The sequence below is a fragment of the Bubalus kerabau genome, chromosome 18, assembly GCF_029407905.1.
Source record: "Bubalus kerabau isolate K-KA32 ecotype Philippines breed swamp buffalo chromosome 18, PCC_UOA_SB_1v2, whole genome shotgun sequence".
In the NCBI taxonomy this organism is placed as follows: Eukaryota; Metazoa; Chordata; class Mammalia; order Artiodactyla; family Bovidae; genus Bubalus; species Bubalus kerabau.
The window spans coordinates 39,404,273-39,426,144 of NC_073641.1; the positions used below are offsets into that span (position 1 = coordinate 39,404,273).

Here is a 21,872-nt window from a genome sequence, read left to right on the forward strand (position 1 = left end):
CGGAAGGAGCGCGCGTGCCCCCTCCACGTCCCCCTTTGCCCCTTGCAGCGCGAAATGAGCCCTTCCTTCAGACCCACGCAATTAACAGCAGTAAAATCTCTATTTTCAACACTCTGTATATGAATAAAGACTTACCAAAAAAAAAAAAAAAAAAAAAAGAAGGGATTTTACTGGGAAAGTGAGTTTTTCAGCCTACGAGAGAAAAATCCTGCTTGGAGAGGGGCAGTGGTGCTGAAGGGATAAATATGGGAAGCACGAATAGACTCTCAACTTCTCACAGTGCTGGATTGTAAGAAAAATTGTTAGGAGTGTGTTTACTCATCAGAAACAATAAAAAAAAAAGTTGTGAATCTGAAAATTTTCCCAAGTTCCGTTTGTGAACAGATCTATGACCACCACACAGAGGGATCTATGCCGGCTTCCCCATCACCACCTTAGTCACACACCGACAGGGCTGCCATGTCCCTCAACCCTAATGGCATCTCCAGATCTTCCACAGGCTGATGACCAGCTTCAGGCGTGGCTGTGGAGGTTGGGGCGGAGGCAAAATCCAGCTTCAACTGGGACGGGAAGGAAACTGGTGACTGCAGGAAGAAGCACTTCCTAGGGGGGAATTTTTTGTGGCACTTTCCTGATTGCTTCTGTATCCAGAGAGTCCCATAGATGCAGATTCCCTTAGGGTGGCCAGAGCTGGTTTGATTCCCTCAGGCTGTGGGCATTTCCCCAGCCAACCATTCAAATATCATAGATGCCTTGTAAAAAGACTGGTCAAACAGTGATTTGTAAATGTTTTGGTCAAAAGATCCTTTAGAGAAATTGATGGAAATTAGAGATTGCTCCCATGCAGAAAGGCAAATGCCCAGAACTTTCCCTACAATTTCAATGGCTGTATGAGCTCACTGAAGTCTTCACATGGATGATCTAGAACAGTGGTCCCTAACCTCTCAGGCACCAGGGATAGGGTTCATGAAAGACAACTTTTCCACGGATAGGGTGGTGGCGGTGGGGATGGTTTGGGATGATTTAAGTGCATTACACTTACTGTGTACTTTATTTCTAATCTAATGCCACTGCTGATCTGACAGGAGATACCATTACTGTGGCCCAGAGGTTGGGGACCCCGATCTAGGGGTTTTGTGGACCATACTTAAGAGACCCTCCTCTAGGTGGCTGCCACCTGCTGGTAGAGGGTTAGATTAAAAGGTCTCCAGACACAACTTTAATCCGGGCATTCCATGGTACTGCCTTTCAGTTCTTTATTAAAAAGCATGACAGAAAAAAAAAAAAAAAAAAAAGGCAGTTACTCATAATTCATACTTTATGAATAGAACGGTTCACTGGCACATTGGCTGTTTCTGAAATATCCCTTGAGATCTTATTCAGCTCTTTTCACAAATGGCAGCAGTCATCACATAGATAAATCTACCTAATTTGAAGGTCAGACAGGAAATTACTATTTTTTTGGAAGAACCACTGGTGGCATTACACTCTTCTAATTAATCCCAACATGGAAATGATTCACTCTATTGCAGAAATCTGAATCTGAAATGAACAAGTAAATGCAGGCTGTTAAAGCAAAATGCTTCCCTCACCTCCTCCTGTTTCCAGCTTCAGTTTTAGGAGTTGGGCAGGGAGAGTACGTCCTTTCTGATTTTCTTGTGTTTGGGTTCCCTAGCTGGGCCTTCCAAGATTTTACCTAGTAAAATCTAAAAAAAGAAAAAAACCAAACAAACCAAAAATCTGCAAGGCATCCTTCCCAGCATTATCCTGACCTCACTGAAATACTTCCTTGAATGAAAAGTTTATTTTCCTTCAGGGAGAAGAATAATAACCACATGCAAAGATATCATGTAAAACTAATTTTTTTCTTTATTGAAAATACATCTACAAAGTAACGCTTCTCAGTCCACACTGGGTACAAGTGATATGCAGAGCCTGTGATGGGCTGGCGAGAGGGTCATCTCAGAGGATCTGCTTTCCCTAAGAGATGGTTAGCATTAAAAAAGATCACACTGTGTAACAGAGTTAATTTGACATGGTTAATTTTTGCTCTACTGGTGTCATGACAGCCATGGATAATACATTAAGTTTTGTACTGTATTTCCCAAATAGAGCCTTGACATTAAATGGTTATTCCACCACAGCCTAACGTTAACTTTTGTACACACGTAATGCTTGCGATCTATATAAAAATATCTCTAACTGTGTATCAGAGGATGTATGTCTATATTTTCAATCTGTTAGCATAATTAAGTCCATTCTTCACCATTTTCAGTCAGAAACTCAAACACAGTTGGTATTGTCTGACAGCTCCCACTTCACATCTTTAACTGCATATTCCTTACAGGGTTAAAAAAAACAAAAAATTAATCTTTAAACCTGGTAGCTGCCTTGCCTGAAACTAATGCCCCAATGTCTTTTTTTTTTTTCTTCTTGGAACCACGCTGACATGGCTTCATACCAATTCATCTTCTACCATTTTTCTCATGGACAAAAACATAATCAAATCAAACACCACTCCAGCTTAAGATTTTGAATGATTTTTTGAGTGGTGTTCCAACACAAAGAAATATCTTGTTCTACTCATTCTGAGAACTTTTGATGAGAGTCAAAAACCTTTTCAAATAAGAGACCACCCACCTGACTCTGGGACCTCTAGTAGAGACAGAGCTCATTCATTTGACTTGTTTAAAATAATATAAGAAGTGACCTTATATTTTTAATCTGCAGACTTCCTTAGGGAATGATTTTTGAACTTAAGAGAAAACGTGTTTCAGGTTAAAAAAAAAAAAAAAACACCTTTTCCTTAAAGATGACTTATAATCTTGGTGTTTTAAAATCCTCTGTTTATAATGTCAACCATGCTCCATTCTTTCCTGGCTGGCTCTTTAGTGTTCCAAAGTAAGATGGGTAAGCACCCTTGCTAACTGATAGTCTTACTTTTTATTTTCTAAAAGTCTATGGTCAGTTGAGGAGTGGTGGGAGACATCCTTCCCAGAAGAGTCCCTTAAGTTTGGGAAGAAAGAAAGGAATACATCCCCTCTTGGGAAGAACTAAGCAGAGTTTCATGAACAACTCCTCCTGGAATGCCTCCAGTCTGGTGACGTGTAACTGACATTTTGGACTCAGGACCTCGTAAACCACACAGCCATCCCTCCCACTATTTAGAAACGTTCATTCGCAATGAATGTCTGCTTTGAAAGTCCCATGCTTCATGGAATGATCCTTGCTACAGAACACTCTGAGGGGAATTTGAGGAATCTGATGTTCTTTCATGGTGCCACCTGATGTTTGGACTGGAATCAATCATAAAGGCATCTAAGGAACTTGCTCATTTTATAGATGGGAACACTGAGGCCTAGAGATAAGACTTCATAACTTCCCCATGGCACATGGAAATTTCTCTTTACATGCCTCCTTATAGCTGTGCTAGGTGTGTATTAATATTGTCCTGCTACTAATAAAATAAGGACACAAATCATAGGAGAAAAGGGGGGGCACCCTCTTAATATCCAACTAATAACCCATTGCTGATCAATTTGTTTTGTGTTGATCCTAAAACTGAATTGTATTCTGAAGGATTTTTCCATTCTGAAAGTTGATTTAAAACCATGATTTTAGCCGAGTATTTGAGTCTTTAAATTATAAGATCTATCACATTTACAGGATTGTGTGCCACAGAAACGTTTAAGATCTGATCAGGACTATTTTTGATCTCAGTACCTTATTAGATAAGACTAACACGAAATGACTTAAAAATTTCTAGGCTGGGATGAAAACTATACATTTTGGCCACTGCAAAATCCTCCCTTGGTTTTGGATGAATACTTCCCAATCCTGTCAGAGCAGGGAGGAGAAGGGAGGTAAGGGGCTTACTGGTGAGAATGAGTTGTAATGAGATGGAAATATTGTATAATGGTTTTCAAACACCTGGAGCTCAAGGAAGCATTTCTTTGTGTTAGTCTACATCTTGGTCTCACTGTCCATGGATTTTTCAATTTCGCTTTCCTGGGAAATCAGCTGATATGGTTTCTTCATTTCATTCTCTTCAATCACTGAGTTACCCATTTCGACATCCCGGTTCTTCAGTTCATGTCGTGACAAGTGTTCAACAATGCCAGCTCCCAGAGAGTCTCCCAACACGTTGGTGGTGGTGCGAAGGCGGTCCCTGGGGAAGAGCGCGGAGGAGTGAAAAGCGAGTCTCCAGTAAACATCAGGAGCTTTCAGCTCATGTTCTGAACTAGCCAGCTAAGTTATTGGGGGCATCTCTTAAGTTCTGCTTCCCTGTCTCCTTCTATTTAAAATTAATCTTTGGTTCTCTTTCCTTCCTTTTCCAGAAGGTCTCAAATTGGACTCTAGAGACCACTGGGGGTCACGAAGGTAAAAACAATTTTCATAATAATGCCAAGATATTATTTGCCCCTTTCCGTCTCACTTTCTCATGAATGTCTATCTAGTGGAGTTTCTAGAATACTACAAAATAACACAAAAGATAACAAAAGAGATTGAAGGCAGAAGCAGTTAGTCTTGTATTAAACTAGATTTTAAGGAGATTTTCAAAGATGTAAAATGGTGTCATTCTTTTCTCTAAATTTTTGGTTTGGAAGATGGTATTTTTTCAGAAAAATGTTATATATGTTAACATGTAATGAATTTATTATTGTAATCTTTAAATGTATTTAACATTTTAAAAATGCCCAAGCTTTTCTAAAATGATGAATATTGATAGATATGACCCATACAGATAAAAAAGTTTGGGGAGTCCTCAATTTTTTAAATGTAAAGGGGTTATGAGACTAAAACCTTTGAGAACCACCGGTTTACACTATAAAAGTCTTCACATGAATCGAGTAGGACTATGGGGCAGATAGTGGGCCGAATGCTTCCTATATACCACTGCATTTAGTCCTCATAGCACCACTGAAGACATTCCTGTCTTCGTTTTACAGAGGAGGAAACTAGGGTGGCTGGGTACCCTCCCAGTATCACACGGGGCAAGACACAAGCCCAGATCCAAGTGACTGTGGATCTCTGGCTTCAGTTAATTACCCCCCTCCCCCACCTGATAGTGTCTTGAGCACACTGAGCTTCTGCGGTCATTGGACCTAGCTCACAGCGTCTATGTAGACTCTAGCACCTACTGTGTCCTTCTAGGCTTTCAACCTGGGCATCCTGGGGAGAAATTCTGTAAGTGGAAGGGAAAGAAGAGGAGTGGAACTTGTCAGTCGAAAGGGTGAGGGGAAAAGGGCAGAGGGATGGGCCCTAGAGGTTAGGGTCTAGGGTATTGTTCTTGGAATTTTCCCCAGAGCCAAAAATCAATTCTACTTAATGATGCCAGCTCTCTTTCCACTGTCTTTGGGGACGCCCCGCTCCCTGCGGGGATCAGATGGGAACATCTGCCCTGTATTACGCCATTGGAATGGGAAGCACAAGGAGAAAGTCTGAGCCAGCCTGGGAGGCCCACATTTCTGTCCCGGCCACCATGGGGATGTGTTGTGCAATTCAGAACTGACTTCGCTAATTTATGTTGATTTTGCAGACAGTGGGTTTCCCAATCCCCAAATGGCTTTATGGAGTGAGAAGGGTAACAGCCAGATGTGCCCTGTGGGCTGATAAGGGGGTGAGTGTGCATAGAGTCTGGGACTGAGGCTCCAGATAGCCGTCGGGATCAGGCAGGGAGCACAATAATTACAGGCCAAGCTGCCCCTCTTCCTGGAGCCCTTTGGCAGGGGTGCCAGGCTGCCTGGTGTCCTAAGATGACAGAGGTACCCCCATGACGGCAAGTCAGATGATGCAGCCCGAGTGTACTCACAGGAACCAGTCCACTGCGATGATGAGTGTGATGTCGTCGGTGGGCAGGCCCACAGATGTCAGCACGATGACCATGGTGACCAGGCCTGCCTGAGGAATCCCAGCTGCCCCAATACTGGCGGCTGTGGCTGTGATGCTGTTAGAGGAAGTCCCCAAACAGAAAACTTTTGTTTAAATCTCCCCAAATAGAGAGCAGACCCTATAAAACATGCACAGTGGTGCTGTATGACTTGCCAAATTAAGGACACACTTTAGAAAAATGTAAATGAGATTGTTAAAAAAAACCCATTGAGTTAATAAGCATATTAACTAATACTTATCAAATGCCTACTATGTGCCTCCTGATATGTCAAGCATGGCTTACCTCATTTGCTTCTTGCAACAACCCTTCGAGAGTTGGTCCTACTATTACAGCCTTTTCTAAATAAAGAACCTTGTACCTAGATATTGGGTTGGCCAAAAAGTTCTTTTGGCCTTTCCCCTGTGATGTTATAGAATACTTCCTCATGTACTTGAAAGTATTTTGTAAGGTCTAAAATACTGTATAGTTATAATAACAATTTATTTCTAATAATTCCTCTATCCAAGCAGAGGATTGTAAGGGATACTGAACTTGTATGGCTACTGTGGTCAGAAAAATAAATCAAATTTATGAATTCAAAAGCAAAATGATTTATGAACAAAGTTCTGTAGCACTATCAATATTTTTTACAGAGGCGATGTGAATTTCATTTGTAAGGCATATAACCCGTCTGGAACTCAGTTTGTTAAATATCTATTTGATAGGCTTATGTGACAATGTGAAAATGTTTTATGAGTAGATATAAAGTGGTATTCATAAAGTAATAAGTCTGTGGAAGAGACTGTTCATGGTTCCCTTACTTTGTCCCCCTTGTATAGTACCAAGTGTTCTATAGAGTAAGGGGCCAGAGCTTGTGATCGTCTCATCCTGGGTGTTACCCTCATCCGGGTGGCCCTGATCACTAGCTCATCATTTAAAGGCATTCTTAAGAAAATGTCATGTAGAATATTCCTTGTACCTGATTGTAATAATCTGTCCAAAGTTCAGTTCGAAGTTGTTAACTTGAGCAATGAAAATGGCAGCCAAGGCCTCATAGAGGGCGGTCCCATCCATGTTGATGGTGGCCCCCACCGGGAGCACGAATCTGGTAACGCGTTTGTCCACGCCATTGTTCTCTTCCAGGCACTTGAAGGTGATGGGTAGGGTGGCGGAGCTGAGCACAGTAAAACAGGACATGTCAGTTGACCATCCTGACATATGAAGCGTGGCTTACCTCATTTGCTTCTTGCAACAACCCTTAGGGAGTTGGTCCTACTGTTGTGCCTGTCTGTTTTAGTACTTTGGACAGAGAGTTCCTTCCTCTCCCATATTCTAAATTAAAGGGAACTAAGTCAGCACTATTATAAATAGGGGAGAGGATTAGGAACAGTGGGTCCCTTCACTGCATCATTTGACAGCTCTTCTGCTTCTAGGTTCCTCCATGAGGCATCGCTTGTGATTACTCTCCAACTCCCACAAGAAGAGCCTGTGCTGACGCTCTGCCATCTCAGGTAAATGGCAACTGGACAAGGGAGATGAGAGTGGGCAGGAAAGGATAGTTGATTTCTATTTTTCTCCTAAAAGTGTATATCCAGCCATTCCCTAAATCCCAAATCAGTGTGATTAGCATCAGAGTCAAAAAGCCAATTCATGCGTCTAGACATTTAAAACCTGGAAAAAATGCACCCTGCCACTCCAATCTGAAGGTTCTGGTTCAAAGTAAGTTTTGAAATATATTTTCTGATAGGAATAAGCCATGGATATATCTATACCTGGAGGAAGTTCCCAGAGCCGTGATGAGCGCTTGCAGCAAACCTCCGATGAAAACCCAGGGGTTTTTCCGCGTTACCAGGAAGTAGAGGAGGGGTAGGACGATGACAGCATGGATGAGCAAGCCCACGATGACTGTCACTGTGTACATGGCCAGCTGTCCCCCGATCACTCCCATGTCTTCCATCTCAACAATTTTCCCTGCAATCAGGAAGAGTATGCCCAGAGGGGCGTACCTATGTAGAAGCAACACACGCACAGTTGGAAGCCTGATTTCCAACAAACTATTCCACAGAAATTACCAAGTGATAAGAAAAAGTCAATGAGAGTTGATTTCCAAACTTTTCTGCCCAGGATACTATGAGGGCTTGCAGAAATTATGAACTTCCTTCTTTCCTTTTTTTAAAATATAAATTTAAATATAAATAGTACTTTAGGCTTTCCACTCACTCAGAATTTCTTTAGGTCACAGTTTTTTTTCTCCAAAGCCAAGAAAAATGGTTGGTTCAGAGGTTTTGTTACTTACCTCTTTTTTTCCCTAAACACCTCAGTCGCTTTGGGAGTCCTCAGATGCCATCCACTCTCCAAGCTCTCCCCACCACTTCCTGTTCCCCTGCTAAATACCCTGAACAGTCAGAATCTACTGAACCAATTTCCAGACTTCTGGGCAGGGGAGAGGGGGCAGCATTTCCCACATCAGAGACTGATTCCCAAGCTAAAGCAAGATGTATACCATGCCATTTCAGTGTTCTAGATTTGCAGTCAACTCTCTTTATCAAGGACCACTTTTATTGGTTTTTCCTATATTACAACCTTGTTATAATATTACATGCGTGGTATTTTTTTTAACTTAAATAAATGTATTATAAGAGGAAATTACATGTTACAGTGCAAATGAAAAACTAACACCATTTGTGATGAGTAGGAGGCAATCGTAAAATAAACTCACAGCTATCAAAGTTAATAACATGCATGTATGTACCTCCACAATCAGGTTATAAGTGCTCTAGTTAAGCAATTATTATCCACAGGCTGCTACCGCTATTTGCAATCCTTCTTCTAGATCTTGCTTTACATCTGTGCAAGAATTAACATCGGAGACATGAAATGGATTGTATACATTGAATCAAGGCTGTGCTGCCAGGCTTTCAACTCTCTTTGTCCGATGTATGCTGTAAACCACAACCCAACTCCCATTAGCATAAAAACAGAAGTCGATCACCCTTCAGGAAAAGGGTCTGTTGGGAACTGTGGAGGACTTCTTTCATATTGAAAAATACAATGGTTCTTTTAAAAGCCCTTTAAAAACACAGGCCAGAAAAGTATAAGAGTACCTGTTTTCAGAAATGTAATAACTCAATGTTGAATGTGCAGGCGAAATGTACAGCTAGAAAAAGCTACATGTGAGGTTCATTCAGCAGCCTTTGAATAGACTTCTTTCATAAAAGAGGTGAAAGGTAGAGCATTTTCATAATATGAAGATAAATGTCCACTTTCAGCCCCACCAAGATTTCCAAGGAGGGCCCCAGCATTGCAATGGGGATGCCTGTGGAGACCGCACTCTGATCATCTTTGTGTTTCCGACTTCATATCCATCTTGTACAAACTCCTGAAAAATGGATTCTCTGGGCTTCAGTGGCAATAAAAACCAAGGATATTTTTAATCACGTTGGTGAGTGCTTTTCTTAGAAATGGATGCCTTCCTGCCTCAGGTGCCAAGAGGGAGTCTGGATTTTAAATAAAGGATAAAAGGAAAGCAACCCTCACAGGAGGTTTAAACCAATCACTGGGTTCTTCCCTGCTGGGGAGAGTTTACTTTTCCAAGGTCAATGTTCCTCTGTGGATTTAGTCTTTTCCTTTGTCTCCTGCTCTCAACTTTCTTTGAAGGAAGTTTTGTTATAAATTGTGGCTTGGCTTTCTATAACACTTCCCATGAGTCCCTCACACTAGCTGCAGAAGGGCCATTTACACTTCCTTCTTAGGACTGAAGTGGAGGAGAGGAGAGCTCGGTTTTTCTGATGGTTCAGGGGTTTCGGCCTTTGCTTTTCCCTCTCCTGGGAATGTGATTCTCACCACTTTATATAGCTAGCTTCTCCTGGTCATTCAGAGCTCAGCAAAAAATGTCATCCATCTCTTCAGAGGCCTTTCTGTCCCAACCAAGGCAAATTTTAAGCCTCCTCCTCAGTTTTTTTTTTTTTTTTTAATCACACCACATGATATTATATAAAATAAAATCTCATGTTTTATTTTATTTTTTCTCCATAGCACTTGTGACTCCAAGCATATGGTTGATTTGTTTAAGAATATAAGATCTGAACAAAGTCCTACTATATAGCTCAGGAAACTATATATAATATCTTATAATAAACTATAATGGAAAAGAATTAAAAAAAATGTAAGATCTAGGACATCTTTGTCTGTTTTCCTCAGTGCTACATCCCTAGTGCCTGGCATTAAATGCTTGGTATACAGGAGACAATACAAAAATATGTATTGAATGAATAGTTAATTAGTTGTAAAAGAGGAATGAGCAATGGGATACCATCAGCACTGGAATAAAGGAGTTGACATCTTTCAAAACCAAGGAAGCAAACTAATGAAGAGAGGTTCACAGATACGTTCAAGGCTACTACCAGCCCAGAAAGTCACTGATTTTCTTATGCTTACCCGGATGAAATCTCTGCAATTGGCCATCCTGCCTGGCGGCATCTTCCTCAGAACAGAACACAAGTTGATGGCAATAAGCATCTTCTATAGAGCATACAGAGCAAATGGAAATACATACCACATGATCACTGCTACCAATCTCATGATGGCTTCGTTGAGAGAATCAAAGAACTCTCGCAGGGCCTGGCCCTGCTCCTTCATGTTTCCAATCACAAATCCGAAGCACATGGAGAAGACAACTAGTCCCAGGGCATTGACCCCATTCACAGACCCTGGGACTGGGACTAACTCTTCTGTGATCCTCGTCAGAGTCTCCATGGCCTCTGACACATTGTTTATCACGGCACCCACGAGTGTTTCGTTGGGCTGGATGGGCACTTTAAAGCTCCTCTTCTCATAGTTGGTTTTAAACTTAAAAAGAAAAGACACAACAGTGATGAAAGATGATTTTTCTTTTCTTCTTTGTACTTCTCTGCTCGCATTTTCTGTAATGATATACATTACCCTGAATTCAGAGAACTGTGTTATAGAAAGTATCTGTCTATCTATATCTATCACCTATCTAATCTGTGACAAACCTCTACTACTTCCTCAGTACAGATACACACACAAACACACACACACACACACACTTAAATATACAGCAAATCATAACAGGAAAGAGGTTGAAGATGTTGGAGTAAACATATGCATGTTTCTGAAACCCTAATAAAATGACTATAATAGGCTTTTTAAAAATTAAGATATTCACAACAATCCCTGTATCCTCTATGGGTACATGTTATGTGATCACTGGCAAATCACCTAACCTCCCTTTGCTCATATCCCATAGCTGCAAAACAGGGGTCACTGGGCTGACTCTACCTCACAGGGTTGTTGTAATGATCAAATTAAACAATATATGAGATTATCTGATAAATTTTAAAGCACAGATTTTAATGTTGGCTAATGATACTCACAAATAAAGCTCTTCTGGAACTAGACTTAGTTGGCGATTTTGGTGACTATTAAAAATTTTAATATCCCCAAACAACATTCCTCCAGGTATTCCTGATTGTATCAGTTCTTAAGAAGAAGTGTTTGATTGGTGAGGATGACAACCCACTTCTCAAGTCTACAGAGGAGTGTCTCCTCTTACTCAGGAAGTGGTCTTGAGGCTTCCCTGGTTGCCCAGTGATTAGGAATCCACCTGCCAATGCAGGGAACATGAGTTCAATCTCTGGTCCAGGAGGATCTCACATGCTGTGGGGCAACTAAGCCAGTGTGCCGCAACTACTGAGCCTGCGGGCTGCAACCAGAAAGTAGCTTCTGCTCGCTGCAACTAGAGAAAGCTTGTGAGCAGCAATGAAGATCCAGGGCAACCATAAATAAATAAATAAATCTTAAAAGAAAAAAAGGGAGATGGTCTTTATACCAAAATTTCTGCATAGATGCCCCAGACAGAAGATGCTGAGTGTCTTCCTGTGGCCATTTGAAAGAAGCCCATCTCTCTATGATTTTAATAAGAACAGAATTTCTGGCCTTCACGTTGATGGTACTAAAGCACCAGAGAAAGTAATAATCTATGGATGCTGCCTGGATCTAGAGTCTAGGGGAAGAAAGCACAGCTGTACATGGAATGCTTGGCCATCACTTTACCAAGAGTACTGGTAAAGTATGGGAGACTTTTTTTGTGCAGTGGGAAACTATCATTTCCAAACAAGGACATGGCCAGCTGTCAATACTGTAGACGTAGCCCTAAACAATCAATGGCATTGCTGGTAATTTTAACAAAGAAACTGGTCCCCTTCTGTCTCCTATTCCAGTCAAATCTCTGTTCAATTGGGGTGCTTATGCATTTTAGTGCACCCCAATTTTAGACTGTCTAGGATGAATTTTCAATCCCAACTAGCCTTTCCTACACCTCCAACTCTTTCCCCTAAGACACAGTTTGCAGCCTACACAGAAATTGCAACCTCACTTGCATTCTGATCTAAGACAAATAGATCTGGAACGATACATTTGCTTCTCCTTCAAAATCATGTAAGTGCTATCCAAAACCAAATATTGAATACAATAAATCTGTGCGAGTCAGCACTTTTCCCAGTGCTGCTAGAAATCAATGTTTTTGAATTCGTCCAGTGCCAGCTGACTAACTGGAAGAATCAGCCCCATGGTGCTGGGGTTGGCTGGCTGGATTGAAAGGGGATTATTATTTATGGTTACAGTTGTTTTGAATAAAAAGAGTTAGATTTTGCCTTGTCAGCCTTTTTTTTTTTAAAGAAAGAATTCTGTTTGAATTTTGCAGTATGTGCAAAATTGACTATTAAAAACGGTCAATACAGATTTTAAAAAGGGAAGAAAAGTGAAGAGTAGAAAACTTGGTCTTCCATGAGGTCAGGGTTTGGTTTTGTTTATTTTACACATCCCAAGCACAAGGGTTAGGGTAAAGTGACACCATCTGGGGAAATGTTTGGGAACTACTATTTAACAACTATAATATTTAATTGTTTCCCTCTTAATATTTTGGGTAACAAAGCTTTTTTTTAATTCAATTGAGGTTAGAATGAGCGTTACTCATTTTATCCCCTAATAGTAAAAATGTATTTGTGTGTTCAACACAGAGAGCCAAGGGTTGCCTGGATTTGGTGCTAAGAAGAACTGACGCTCACTACGGCCTCCTGGGAAGTGTCGCATCAGCCTGGATACTGCTTTCCAGGAAGGGGAACAGAATGTAGAAGCAGAAAGATGACAGAATTGGGAATCAGCACAACAGGTTTGAATTCTGGGTCTGGCATTTACGACTTGTGAAATCGTATGCCTGTTACCTGACCCCTCTGAATGATCACAGATGAGTTGCCTCATTGATGAAATGAAGACAATGATACCCATCATATTTATGTGAGGAGTAAATACAACATTAGTGCTTGGCACAGAGCAGACATCCAATACGTGATGGTGGCAATCCTTTCTGACATGGTTCCTCCTTTAGAGGCCTTTAAAGGCCCTCAACAGACTTTTAAAAAACACAACCCACTGACTTTTAAAATCAAACCCAGACACTTGAATAATCTCCCTGATCTTTGAAGCAAGTTGTAAATATATCTTATACTGGAGTTTGTGTGCTTGGTGAGCTTTTGTGTATGGGATATGGAGGAAGGGAGAAAGTCTCCTGATTAGCCTTCTTAACAATTAACAGAGACTTAATGAGCCATTTGTATGCAAGACATATAGTGTCTGGCAACTAATAAGCCTTCAATACAAGGGAAGACCCCTCCCTCCCCTCCCAATTCCCCAGAAAACTCTAGTGCTTTCCATCTAGTTGGCAAAGGAAGTGTTTCTTATTGCAGGGAAACAGGAAAAAAAAAAGTAAATTCAATTAAAAAGACAGCCACACTCTGTTTGCCAAAGAGGAATTTCAAAGGGGAATTCATGGCTGTAGAGTATTTACCTGTTTAAAGCAAGCTTCCACCAGATTTGGAGGGAACATATTCCTGCAAAGAAAATAATGATCACTTGAAACTTTTCCAAATAATAAATTAGTTCCTTAAATATCTTTTCATTGTGTGTAAGATAAAGATTGTATCCAACTAAGCAGCAGATGGAAAAAGAGAAAGATTTTGGTAGATAGTTTTGAAATGGGATATAGGTCATCCCTAAGTGTGGTCCATGTAGTTCATATTTTTCAGTTTAAGTCCCAAATCCAACTCATCTGTCCTTTTGTCAGACAAATGAATTTTTAAAATTCAGACATCAAACCCTGCGCCCAGGAAGAACCCAAGTGAAAATGGAAATGCCTTTTAGCATAAGCATTCTGGTTGACTGGGGCGGGGCGGGGGTGGCGGGGGTCATTAGGGGTCATTCAATAGGGGTCATTTTAGTATCACGCTGGGTGTTTAGGGACCAAATGTTCTGAATCAAATGTCATGGTCAGACTGTGGAATTTTATTCTCCACAAAGTCCTCCCAAAGAATGCTGGGGGGTGAGATAATGACTCTGAATGGTTAGAGCTTCTAGCCCTTTGGTAACCAACAGGGAGATGGTCCACAGAACTTGAAGTTGGGGCCCAGGTGGCAGAATTTGTCATTTCCTTAGACCAGTGTCTGTGCTCATGGTGGGGAAGGAATGAGAGTCAGCACTCTCACTGGGGAATTTCTAACCAGCTGTGTGACCTTGGGTGACTCGTGGCGTCCATGCAGGTCTCAGTTTGCTCATCTGTTAAAGACGAGATGGGTTTAACTATCACCAGGGCTCCAGGATGGAAGCCTGTGGAGGAGACATGACCTGGGCAGCAGGTCAGAGCCCGAGATTCCAGCAATTGTTAAGTCATCGATCATATGTTAAGATTATAAACTCTTGTCTCTTCTTACTGCCTGGACCATCCTGTTTCTTTGTTCTTCCCATCTATGCTCTATGGGTCTGTTTCTATGAACCCTGAGATAAATGTTTAGGAGGTTCCAAGATAAATGCTCAAACCAGGTGTAAGGGGGAGGACAGGCTAGTCTTATACTTGTCACTGGGGCAAGGAGGGGCAGAAAAGCATCAGAGAATGACAAGGTCCCAACTCTGTAAACAAGGAGTAGAAATTATACAGAAAGAGAATATAATAAAATACCCCCAATCCAAACTACCTGAAGGTAAAGTCCCTGAAAAAAATGGTGAAAAGCTTTAATTAACCGTAGGAACTAAATAAAATCATTGTCATCAGGTGCCAACTTGGTATGAACTAAAACAGAATGGCTTATTACCTTCAGATAACTGCCATTAACTCCCTGGAAAAGGCTTTCAAGAGGGGGCTGTATAGTGCTTACACACAGATGCTACAAAGTCACTTGTGGTAGGTATTGAGAGGTGCTGCTGAAGAGGTCCTTTGTTGCCCAACTCACTCTTGAACCTACCAGCCATGGACCCATTCCTTGAGATGGCATGGGAGACTGAGTTGCTAGGAGGAGCGCTTTCAAATGGTCAGTGGGGAATCCTAGAGTAGACATCTAGGACTGGCAAGCCAGTCACTCTGCAAGTAGGTCCATTGGAAAATAAGGAGGAAAGAGCTAGGTTTGGGAAGACAGCCTGGATGGGCTGCTGGCTGGACTGTTGAGCAGGTGGGACATCTCGAGGTCTGTGCTAGGATATCTTCCACTTGCCCTTCTCCATCTACCCGCCATCCTGCTCTGTGCCTGCGAGGCTGCCCCGTTGCCTTCTGGCTTCCTGTTGGGTTTGTCCAGTGGGAGGTGCTGACAGATCACAGACAGAAGTGGGAGAGAGAAGTGGATGTATAGGTTCTTCCAGCTCTCTCTCTTGGCAGGTTGGGCAATAGCTTCCTTCCTCCAAATTAGAGCTCCAGCCCCTGTCCTTGGTGGCCTTTTCCAAGGCTACAGCTCATCCTGAGTTCTAGGAATAGCTCCCTTCCTGACCTCAAAGCAACAGGTGGTAACAAAACAATTTCCTATTGCTGATAGTCCCCGAGTGTCACACCATCACTTGTAGGTTCCCTTAACCCAGCCCGCACCTTTGCACGCCCTGTTCAGTGATCCTTTTGAGCCTGCAATGCTTCCCTCCAGGACCTGACCCATGCAAAAGCAAATGTGGATAGAGAGCAGGCAGGGAAGTGCCAGGATCAAATTTAGGCTTACTTCTCAGTTCTGTGTAAATCAGACTATATCACTGGGTCTGTTTCAAGTACTAGATAAAACTAATTTGTAATCAGTATATGGTTTGTATATAAAAACAATGCTAAAGAAGTCATCCTTTAATCTTTTATTATTGATTTGCCAAATCCTTTCTTCATAAATAGTACAAAAGGAAAACCTTAGGACAGGTGAGATCAGATGATCTCTAAGGTCCCTTCTGGAAATGAATTGTTGTGTATAATGGATGGTGATACAGATCACAAGTTCCAAATTAGAAGAGTCCAACGAACAGGCTATACTTGAGGGAAAAAAATAGCCTTAAACAGTAAGACTTGAGAAAGGTAGGTCAAGAATTATTGAAAGGCATTATGCTAAGTGATATAAGTCAGAAAGAGACAAATACTATATGATTATCACTTATATATGTGGAATCTAAAAAGTACAGCAAACTAGTGAGTATAACGAAAAAAGCAAACTTACAGACACAGAGAACTAGTGGTTATCAGTGGGGAGAGGGAAGGGGGAAAGGGCAATATAGGGGTTGAAGAGTAAGCAGTACAAACTGATAGGTATAAAATAAGCTACAAGGATATACTGTACAACACAGGGAATAAAGCTGATATTTTATAAGCAAAGTATAGCCTGTAAAAAATTTTGAATTTCTATGTTGTACATCTGTAACTTATGTAATTGCACAACACTATATATACTTCAATACAAAATCATACACACAAAAGAACTATTGATATTAATATTCCAAGATGAGCTGCACAGTTAAGAGGACTGAGTGCTCAGATTCTGAATCCTAAAAGCAGGGCTCCTAAATCTTTATCTTTTCCTTGCTCTTTTTATCTCTTTCACATGAGATCAGAAAACGGATCCTTACTTCCATTTCTGTTACATGTGATCTTCATTTCAAGCCCAGCAGGACTGGTTCAGTTGGATACCTCTTCTAGGGTTTGATCAGCTCCCCCCGAAAGAGGAGAGGTTGTCAAAATATACTCAAGAGGATGGGCTTGCAAGGACATACCTGATCAAGTCCAGGAAGGCGTCTGCAGCTGTCACTTGTACAATTTTGCCTTCTCTGTGCATGTTTTCCTTTGTTCCCTTCCCAGGATGGATGATGATAACAATGATTATGCCAATCACCACGGCAATGATGGTCGTAGTCATGTAATAGACTACAGCTCGCATCCCCATCTTTCCTGATGCCTTACTATCTAGGGCCGCCATTCCTAGGGAAGGCAAACAGAAGGAGATTTTCAGGAAATCAGTTCAGGGAATTGTCCAGTGGAAGGTAATGGGAAGAGCATTTCCTTTTTCACTCCCCAACCCTCTCCCACCCGGCAATGGGATTTTATACATGTTATGAGAACTTGGCACCAAATTGAATCAGGGCATCACAAAAGGTGAAGGGAAAAAGCCATAGAATGGCTAGGCACCAGCTGTGTCAGCTAACACGTGATCACCCATTTTCTGTCCCAAGAGTTGATTTCACATGACTCTCTGATGGTTTCAAGGGGCAATCAAATTCTTTCCTAGGTTGCTACTAGTTGGGGAAGCTGTGAGTGTGAATTAGTGAGTATTGTGTGTGTGTGTGTATATATATTAAGAGATACCTTAAAAAAGGTTTCTGGCAGGATAATCTAAGCATATCTCAAGTTTTGAGCACTCTGCAGACTCACACAGAGTAACTACCATTAAATTCTTTTATAAGAATTATTATTTTATGTATGTACTTGTAAGTTTTTTTTTAATGTAAAATTTAAGCTATTATTCTATTCACTTACTGAGTTATCCTCAATTTACATTTATAGTAGGCCAAAGTTCTCAAATAGCTTCTCTTGTTGTTTCATTTTATCTCATCTCATCAACAGTTTTTAAAAACAGTAATTTTGGTGGGGTTCCTCTCATTTTTGCTCTCTGCCTTCCTCCACCTTGTCCCACAGGCCTGGCATACCTTATCTCATGTGAAACATTCTTCCCCTCTTTTTCAGGACATCTTCAAAGTCTACCTCAGGCAAGGCATGATCCTCTGTGAGAGAGGAGGCATGATGGTGAATGTTTCCCTAACTGTTCTAGTAAATGGAACACATCTCCATGCCTCTTGGGATGGAAAAAAATTGGAAATAACCCAAAACTCTCAAAAGATTAAGTTTTCGTAATCATAATATGGGCTCTTCTGTTTCATTAACCATTTCCTCATTTGTCTTTTTTCTTTCTCTCCCCCCGAACTCCCTAAAACACTAAGATTCAATTGTAGCATCATCCAATCGTAATTAATCAAACTATTTTCTTTATTATGCAAAATCATAATTTTATAAATATATTAAAAGTTTACACTGTAGCTCAGTGATCAGTATCAGACTCTAACAGTGGTTCAATATGTAGGTAGTGGCTCTGTTTATATCAATGTATTTAGAGTAAGGTAAAGTATATTGGATAATGTCCATGAATGCCAGATAACTGGCTGGGTTTGCCCCCAAATCTTGATAATGGTAATGAGCTTATATGGGAATTGAAGCCATGATCTCCAATTTATAATTTCATGTGTATTTGAATCAAATCATTCATAATTTTCATAATAAGCACATAGTACTTGCTATATTCTTATTTTTAACAACAATCTATAAGGCAGATTAAAAAGCAATTAAGTAAACTTCTCAGTTCTTAGTTAATACCAAGTAAAATGAAGTGGGAACTTGAGCCCAGATCTTATGTAACTGAATTTAGTGTTCTTTCTGCCCCTGAGAAAACCACCTACAGCTCCCACAAACGAGAAGGCCAATTTTGGTTTTAAGGCAGTGAAGTTAGCTTCCTTTATCCTTGTCCTAGGCTTCTTGAAACCTAAGGTTAATACCCACTTGTGAGGTTGGCGCCACTTCAACACTTTACCATCATTAGAAATGGGCTAATCTGTTCTCAGTATACGTGGTCCCATCCCCCCAGGTTCATCTGCAGGTCTCCTATGGTGTCTCAAAATATCTTGGCTTTCCTGTGCTTGAAATCATTTCTCCCAGAAGGGGCCCACTCTCTTTCCCATCATTGCCTGAGCTCGTCACCACTGAAGCCTGCAATTCTTCGGCGGGCGAGTGGTGTGGGCACAAAAGGCCGGATATCTCTGCTAGGGGTACCAGGCGGCAGTATTCTCTTCCTCCGAGATGCTTTCTTTCCCTCTCGCCTTCTATTCTGTGGTGCTGTTCCGTTCTCACGCCAACTCTTCTCTGCCGCTCCTGCCCACTACTCCCGACCTATAGCTATTCAGAGAGAGCGCTAAGTGGTCAAGGCACAGCACTGGAAACCAACGTGGCAGACAAAGGAGGAGGCTTAAATCTCCCTCCCTCCCACCATGGGGGAGGGCTGGGCACTGTTATTCCGGAATTCACAGCTACAGGGCCATCAGCTCTAGGAAACAAAGTTTATAGGTTTTTTTTTTTTCTTTTTTTAAATAAAGTTAATAAAAAAAGAAAACCAGTGAGTATTTACTCCATACTTTCCAATTGTGAAATAGATGAAGACAAACATTGAAGCATTTTCTTTAGCAATGAGCCCAGAGAGAGAATCGATGGTCAAATGAGAGGCCTCACCAACCTCTGCATATTGACCCTGATCCTGTGAATGAGAATAAAGCAGCAACTGCTAACGTTTTAGAAAAGGCAGGGGTGTGTGCGGGTATCTTTATTAACCAAATCTCCGTGGAGGTCCTTCTTCTAAAGGGGTCTGGTGTCCCATGCGGGGCTGCTTGCTGACTTCTGCTCTGGGTACCCCAGTGCCCCTCCCCTCCTCCTTCCAACTCTAACCTCTCCCCTTTTCTCTGAGTAGGGTCTGTCAAACTAAAGGGAACGCTAGAAGCAAAGCCACACACTGTCATCAGGGCAAAGGTAGGATGGATGTGGACAATCTGTCACAACACCGGGTCTGCAAGAGAACAGCCTCAATGCTGGAGGAGCAAAGGAAATGGAGGAAAAGCTCTGGAAGGCAAAACTCCACACGGGCAGGCTGTCATTCTTCCTGTCTCTCACCCCAACTCTGGGGCCATCTCCTTTCTCAAGCCTCCCGAAATTCCAGACAAAGCGCTGCACACAAATGTCAGAGTGTCTGGGCACAAGGGTAAAGCACTAAATCACTCTGTAGAAAAGGGAACTCTGGGAGGAAGTGCTCTAAATGTTTGAGAAGGGGGAAGTCTGCATGGAGCCTCGTCATTTTAAAATATATGGAGGAAAAGGGCACTGGGGTGAGGGCGAACGAGGTCACTTGGGTATGCAGGTACTCGTGGGAGTATGTTATGACAACTGTGTGTTCATCTAAATACGTATGTGAGAAACACATTCCAGGGCAAGTAGTAAAGATAATGATCTTAACTGGTCCCTTTTTCCTCATCTGATCTGGGCTTAGCTGAACCAACCCCATTCAAGACATCCTGACATCTTTATTATGAAAACAATCTGTCATCAGAATTGAGATCCTCTTGAACCCCAAGAAATACTATATTGCCTATTAATTACAGTTCTGCCATAGTTCTTCCAATTACAGTGACATGTTTGTAAGTTTATATGTTTTGTATATTTTGAGTTAACTTTTGTGCTGATCCACTAAATCACTCACCAAATTCTTCCTCTCACCAGTGGCACATCTAATTTCATGACAACTGTATGTTGCAGATATTGTTGATACCATTTTAAAGGTAAAGAGACAAGAGACCAGAGAAGTTAAGTCACTTGCCCAGTGTTGCACAGCTAGTAAACAGTAATGGCAGGATTTGAACCCACACTCAAAGGGAGTACCCTTTCTACTATATCTCAATCCTTACGGACAAGCTAGGAGTCACCCACGTTTCATGCGCTTTTATCCATACTAGCTTTCTCTAACTTTATTGCATTTGAGTTCAATGTTGAAATGACCCATCTGGCTAGAAGAAATTTGCATACAGGGAGGTAACTGTGGAAAAACTCTGACATTTCCCCACCTTGGGGGGAAGTGGACCACAGTGGTCACCAGAAGGACTAGCTGGAGAGCAGATCAATCCGTTCAAATTCCTCATCATTCCTAGAAAAAGAGCTCAGAACGTGTTCTAATGGAGCACTGAGGATCATAGATATTGCTGACCGTGGGCACACGGATCTTGTCTTCTTTTCTAAAAACAAACCCATCAAATACCAGTTGTCAACAAAGTAATCAAGTCAACTATACTCCAATAGAAATTAATTTTAAAAAAGTAATTAATCATTCATGTCTGCAAACCTAATACATGTTTACCAATGAGTTAAGCATCTAAAAAAGACTGAACAAGACATTCTCTAGAATGCAAAAGATTTAGACTTTGCTTCAAACACCTGAATATTTTAGGCAGCAGTCACTCTGAAGAGAGAGGAAGAGAGTTTCTTAATGCAAATGGGTCAGTAAGCATTTACCTCTTTATTTATGAAGATAGTGTTTAAGTAATCAGTTTAGCACAACAGAAAATGCACGAAATTCATGTTTTGGGGCAAGATGGGGATGGGGAGGGAGTGTTCAATAAATATGTATATGGAACTCTGTAAGTTTATTGTAAATTAGATTTCTTCTGGTATAATATTTGGTATGGACTTATTGGATAAATGAAATATGTATTCAGTCAAGTATTAAAGGGTAACATATAAATAATGTCAAGTTCCTAAGGCTCTACTCTTTGCATGGATTTTATTCTCCCATCTGCTAAAAGTCTGTCTTATACGTTAATGGGTCTCAGTATATTCTTCCAATGATTCCTATTTGTGGCTCTGAAATGTGAAATCTAAAGAAGAAGCCTTCTGCTATGAATGCTCTTTCTACTCACCCTCATGGTGTTTCATTGTTCTTTCAGAGCCACTGGATCAGGCCCAGAAAGAATGGAAAAGGGAGGGGGTGGCAACTGCTGCCTCAAGAATATTGCTCTGTTTTAGTTTTTATTTTATTTTAGATATACTCCTTCTCTA

At 41.2% G+C, this 21,872-nt stretch overlaps 1 protein-coding gene and 1 long non-coding RNA gene across 3 annotated transcripts in view; one reads left to right on the forward strand and one right to left on the reverse strand.

Annotated features, from left to right (window-relative positions):
* Nucleotides 1–1,848: 1,848 nt before the first annotated feature.
* SLC1A3 (solute carrier family 1 member 3) overlaps nucleotides 1,849–21,872 on the reverse strand; it is an 82,403-nt gene continuing 62,379 nt past the window's right edge. For both annotated transcript variants that reach the window (XM_055555281.1, XM_055555282.1), the window contains 7 exons: nucleotides 16,949–17,153; nucleotides 13,740–13,782; nucleotides 10,428–10,720; nucleotides 7,645–7,878; nucleotides 6,852–7,046; nucleotides 5,813–5,947; nucleotides 1,849–4,168 (listed from right to left, as the gene is read on the reverse strand). In XM_055555281.1, coding sequence (XP_055411256.1) covers nucleotides 3,964–4,168; nucleotides 5,813–5,947; nucleotides 6,852–7,046; nucleotides 7,645–7,878; nucleotides 10,428–10,720; nucleotides 13,740–13,782; nucleotides 16,949–17,153 — 1,310 coding nt within the window. In that variant the 3' untranslated portion in view covers nucleotides 1,849–3,963. The remainder of the gene's footprint in view (nucleotides 4,169–5,812; nucleotides 5,948–6,851; nucleotides 7,047–7,644; nucleotides 7,879–10,427; nucleotides 10,721–13,739; nucleotides 13,783–16,948; nucleotides 17,154–21,872) is intronic.
* On the forward strand, nucleotides 4,122–7,743 carry LOC129633351 (uncharacterized). Its single transcript, XR_008705038.1, has 4 exons — nucleotides 4,122–4,252; nucleotides 4,338–4,380; nucleotides 7,306–7,383; nucleotides 7,620–7,743. It is a non-coding gene; the product is annotated as an uncharacterized LOC129633351 (long non-coding RNA).